The sequence below is a fragment of the Arachis ipaensis genome, chromosome B9, assembly GCF_059453495.1.
Source record: "Arachis ipaensis isolate K30076 ecotype BB chromosome B9, ASM5945349v1, whole genome shotgun sequence".
Taxonomy (NCBI): domain Eukaryota; kingdom Viridiplantae; phylum Streptophyta; class Magnoliopsida; order Fabales; family Fabaceae; genus Arachis; species Arachis ipaensis.
The window spans coordinates 17,419,394-17,424,525 of NC_142444.1; the positions used below are offsets into that span (position 1 = coordinate 17,419,394).

At 31.5% G+C, this 5,132-nt stretch overlaps 1 protein-coding gene across 4 annotated transcripts; it reads right to left on the reverse strand.

Annotated features, from left to right (window-relative positions):
• Positions 1 to 490: 490 nt before the first annotated feature.
• On the reverse strand, positions 491 to 4,774 carry LOC107619397 (NAD(P)-binding Rossmann-fold superfamily protein). 4 transcript variants are annotated; one of them, XM_016321679.3, is made up of 8 exons: positions 4,395 to 4,774; positions 4,155 to 4,244; positions 3,815 to 3,870; positions 2,715 to 2,810; positions 2,535 to 2,612; positions 2,282 to 2,344; positions 1,586 to 1,759; positions 491 to 837 (listed from the first exon to the last, which is right to left on the reverse strand). In XM_016321679.3, exons 1-8 carry the CDS (start codon positions 4,588 to 4,590, stop codon positions 667 to 669), a joined length of 924 nt encoding a protein of 307 aa, XP_016177165.1. In that variant the 5' UTR covers positions 4,591 to 4,774; the 3' UTR covers positions 491 to 666. The 4 variants fall into 4 exon arrangements, with proteins under 4 accessions (XP_016177165.1, XP_088356346.1, XP_020967186.1 ...); XM_088500220.1 differs by having other exon boundaries at positions 491 to 827; positions 4,395 to 4,672; XM_021111527.2 differs by having other exon boundaries at positions 491 to 827; positions 1,586 to 1,762; positions 4,395 to 4,672.
• Between the last annotated feature and the right edge of the window lie 358 nt (positions 4,775 to 5,132).

Genomic DNA, 5,132 nt, shown 5'->3' on the forward strand with positions numbered 1-5,132 from the left:
CAATTTTTCATTTTGTATGGTTGAAAATTTCAGCATCTGATGATTTGTAAAGTCCATAGTCACCATAGCCACTAAAACTTGTAGACACTATAGACTACATCTATGTAATATTGTAGTAGAGAATCAATGTTGTCCAAGTCTACTACAAGAGAATCCATGTCGTCCTAATGATGAACTGATGATAGAGAACGATGATATGCTTAAAAATTAGGAGGAAGAAAAGAATGATGACATGCTTTTCTTTTTGGTTTTCCATGATATTCTCAGGTCAAAGACTAATCTGTCACGAATTTGAGTTCTATTTAAGAGTTTGTCCAACGGGTTACTGCATGCACAAGACGAAATTCGAACTCCCAACACTTGTTTAAATAGACTAGTGAACTATAACTCTGTAACCCTGTATTAATGAATTGATTGGGACTTTGGTGACTGCCATAACAAATGAAAATGCTGCCATCCCGATTGGTTTAATATGCATGTCGAGTTTGAATTTGAAAAAGAAAAATTGAATAAAATAGTTGAGCCGATGAGCCTAAGTAAACTTATCTCATCCCCATTCATTTGCACAACAGGGTGTTGATGAAAATGCGGTTCTAGTATTCACCAACAATTTCAAACACTAGAATAGAAAAAATAAATAGGGTGCCATGTGAAAGATCATTGAAGTCATTGATTCGGTTTCTCCATCAACGCTGTCAAACATTGTTTCCAATCTGAAACTTGATTTTGGCCATTCGCCACCTCAAATATGAATCCAGATTGTGGGACACAGTCCAAGGCTTGTACACAAACAAAGGCAGCATCTTCTTTGCTAATACTTCCACTAGCTGCACAACCCTGCTTTGTATATATATTAGTGCATATCAAATAAAGTTCAATGCCATGCTAATACTACTTTTGTTTTCATCAAATATTGTTGCTTCAAATTTTACTTGTAACTCTTTTTTAAATCTAAAATACGAGGCTGTTTATTTTTCTCTGTTATTGAGACTATTATAAGTATTCTGTCAAATATAATGCAAGTAAATCAAATTGTCTATATTGCACTCTTTCTATGCGGTCCTTTTCCGAATGACCGGACCTATATAACACAAGATACTTTGTGCCAGATTGTCCTATTATATGCATATATTTTACAACCATGTTAGGTGTATTCCAAAATCAACCACCAGTAAAAATGCATATTGAAATACAAAAATACATAATAAAAATTAGTTAAACTACATATGTATTTATACACAAATACATAGTAACTGATTTGGTATTTGATTTTTAATGTGCACATAGTATTTCTGTATATTTTATTGTACCTTATTCAATACTTGTATCATATTGATCCAACATAAACTAGAAATAACCATTTTAATAGAAAGAGATTGCTAATATTAGATCAGAATAGCACTCACAGAAATGTTCTAATAACAAGTAGCAATATCAAATAGTGACGAGATTAGTTGATAGCAATAGCATGCTTTGTTTTGGGTTTGACAAGTAAAAACATCCTATGAAACATATACTTATTATGTCTCAGATTGTTTCCATTATCAAAAAGAAGAAAAATAAAAATGTAGGGTGTTGTATGTACCTGGTCGAAGGTAAAGCCTTGATTTCCACCAGCTGTATCTTGAAATGCACCGGTTCTAATAATGGTGTAAGGAATCCCTGAGCTCTTCAACACTGATTCATCTTGCTCTGCCAATTTCTTTGCATTGCTTTTCATCATAGATTGGATCCCACTTTTACCACTATAAACTGACAACTGCTACTTTGTTAAAAAAACAAAACAAGGCAACAAATAAACACTCTTCTTGTTTTCTTCAACGGAAAGTAACCTTGAGAAGAGTAATGCTTCTCCTATGACTCAACTTTGTTGGAGAAATAAAGTTTTGAATCGACCAAAAAAATAAAAAATAAAAAAATTAGGATCAATATGATGTTTGGGTAAATACTTAATCAAATTAGCATTCATAAAACATCAAATCTTATATGAAATAAGCTAGTATATTCTTCCAAATCTTATATCTATTTAGATATTTTTATCCAAATGTTATTTCTAATAATGCTTGCAAAAAATCGCATAAAAGATATTATCTCTAAAACCTTTTTTTTTAATATATATTTAATATTTGGTTATTTTTGTCACGATTTTAAGTATTTCGGGTGTTCGTTTGTCATTTGTATCTTTCAAAATTATTTTTGTCAACGCTATAAACTTTTGGGTACCATTTTGATAGTTTACTTAGAAAATAGCATTTCTAGGGATAATAAAGGAAAAGGGTACCTGTGATAAGAGGATTATATGTTGTACCCCTTGAAGGCTCCCAACATTGGAAAGAAAACCCTCCTGGAAAACATTAATGAAATAATTCAATCATTTATCCATTTGGAACATTGTTCTAAGGACAACAAATATAATAGTATCACCTTTGTCTTTGTCTTTATCTCTATAAGTGCAAAATTTTGACACTAAAAAATGATCAAGTATCATTGTTCAAATTTTACAAATGCAAATGAGTGAAGGTGTTCATACATACATTTGGGCATATAATTGTGCGAACTCCTCTGAGAGCTTTCTTGAGGAATCGATTGTCACTTGTATCACCTGTCATGGACTGTTCCCAACAAATATCATGCAATGAGTAAATAATAATCATGATTAAATAAGGAACTATAAAAAAAATGAAAAAAAAAAAAGGTTATTAACTTTTATCCACCTCAACATAAGTTCCAAAGGCTTCAAGTGCAGCCCGTTTATCCTTTACCAGTGCCTTTATTCGAGTTGGCTTCACAATTAGTGACAATATCACCATCTGTGTAAAACCCAGAAAACATTGACTCAACAAGGCTTTAATGTCATGGATTCCTTTAATACAGGGTAAAGAGATATAAATATTCGTGTATCCTCTCCTATTAGTTTAAATTTTTAGAAAAAGTGATTTCACGACATGGCTTATATGAAAATTAGAAAAAGTTTAAAATTCGCTCCTTGTTAACCCCAAAAAGAAAATTCCAGCTCTCTTAGTTATATATTTTGTAAAATATAGCACTAAATACTCCTCTAATTATAACACTATTCCTAAAAAATAACTTTAAGGGAAAATCAATCTTCCTAATCAGATAGAAGTCGTCAAGATGATTTTCACCAAACTATTTAGTAAAATTTTCCCTTTAATATAAGTCAATCAAGACAATGGATACATATTTATGAAGTATAAGGTTCCAGAAGTTCGGAGGCAATTCTCTTTAAAATTTAATTTTGATATATTGCCAATATAAAAAAATTTTATACGTACATTTAATAATGTAATATTACGTAAGTAAAAATAATTACTTTTTACATTAGAAAAAGACTCGCATATATACTCAAACAATGCATAGAATACAAAGGTGTATTCATTGAAGAGAAGAAAAAAAAAGAAAAAAGAAAAAGAGGGACTCGCATGTTTGTTTTTTCTCACCTCGGAATTCTATGTATGCTTACAATATATATGCCAGCAAACACCTTTACATTAATCGCGTAAATGATAATTTAAAAGAACGGATGTAACTTGACGATTATGTAAAACGTTTTACATTGTGAGTGCATCAAAATAAAACTCTTTCCACTCAATGTAAATCCTATGTATTACATCTATACATATGTTGATTCATGTTTCAGTTAGTTGTAAATGTAGTGAATAAATAGGGACCAACTTTTCTGCCTGTGTAAATAACATTGTTGATAAGAAAATTGTTCTTGAATTACAAGATTTTTATATATCAATAATAAGGCAAAGCTTGTAATAATAATTTAAAAAAAAATTGGCAAGCAGACCTGACCCATCTCACTATCTCCATCTGTTACTAGCACTGCATCCCTGATTTCATCTTCTGCGTTGGTACAATACAATTGTGTGATATCAAAATTTCAGAACAAATAAGCATAAAAGAAAAAGAGTAAACTATCAAGTATAAGTATTGATGGACGGAATCAATATTTCATATTCGAGTAAATGCAATTACCTTTCATGCGAAGTTAATAACTAAGAATCCATTAAATAATTTAACAAATTTGATTAAATTGTAGTATAAAGACTCTCAACTATCAACTTCACGTTCAACTTCTTTCATATGAAGTTAATTGCGCTCAAATTTTCACCACTAAAATAACTTACCCGGATAATCATCCTCTTCATCTTGTGTGTTAGTGTCGTCTTTTGGAAGGAGATCAGGTGCACCATACCATTTCCTTAATTTTGGACCCCCTAGAAATTAATTAATTAATACATGTTTGATTATAGAGGAAAAATAGTATCCAAAATTATTTTCGTTAATCTATAATGTGAGAAGAACAGGAGGAGTATGTTTTTAAGAAGCCAAGAAGAAAAAAAGAGGGTACGTGGAGAAGTATCCACCTTCGATGTAATCGAGAATTTGGTCGAAAAAAGTGAGCTTCTTCTTGGCATGACATACAAGAGAAAATGAGTTATCTGTGTTGATGAAGAGGAAAGAAGAACGAAATGGTGTGGTTGAAGTTTGAGAATCCAAAAGAAGATGATGGCTTTGGAGGGAAAGGATGGAAGAAAGCGTAGAAGAACACACCAACGCCATTGTTGGCAGTGGCGCCTTCCTCCAACCGTTGGTTCCCGCTTGAAAGGATAACACTCTGCAATTCCCTAAAAGCCCTTACTAATTCGTGTTTCTTAATTCTTACCGACAAAGGAGTTAGAGTCATAGTTATCAGAATCGAACTGGTGATGGAACCAGTCAGATTACTGGATTATTGGATTATTGATTCAATCGATGAGTTATTAGTCGAATTGGTTAATTCGGTCACTAGTCAGACTATTAGATAACTGGACATACAGTTATTTTTATGTGAAATTGATATTTAAAAATTGTTAAATGATTTAACAAGTTTGACTAAATTATCATCTAACGATTTTTAACTATCAATTTCATATGAAAACAAATATACGTGAGTCTTTACCTATCATCAGAACGGCGCCTCCAACCTCCTGTTAAACACCGTTTATAAACATTTTTAAGTAAAACTCTATCTTTTTCACCAATAATAAAATAAAAAATTCAGACCAAGGTTCTTATGAACTATAATCAAACTGACCACTAATTACTAGATCACTGATTTAAAG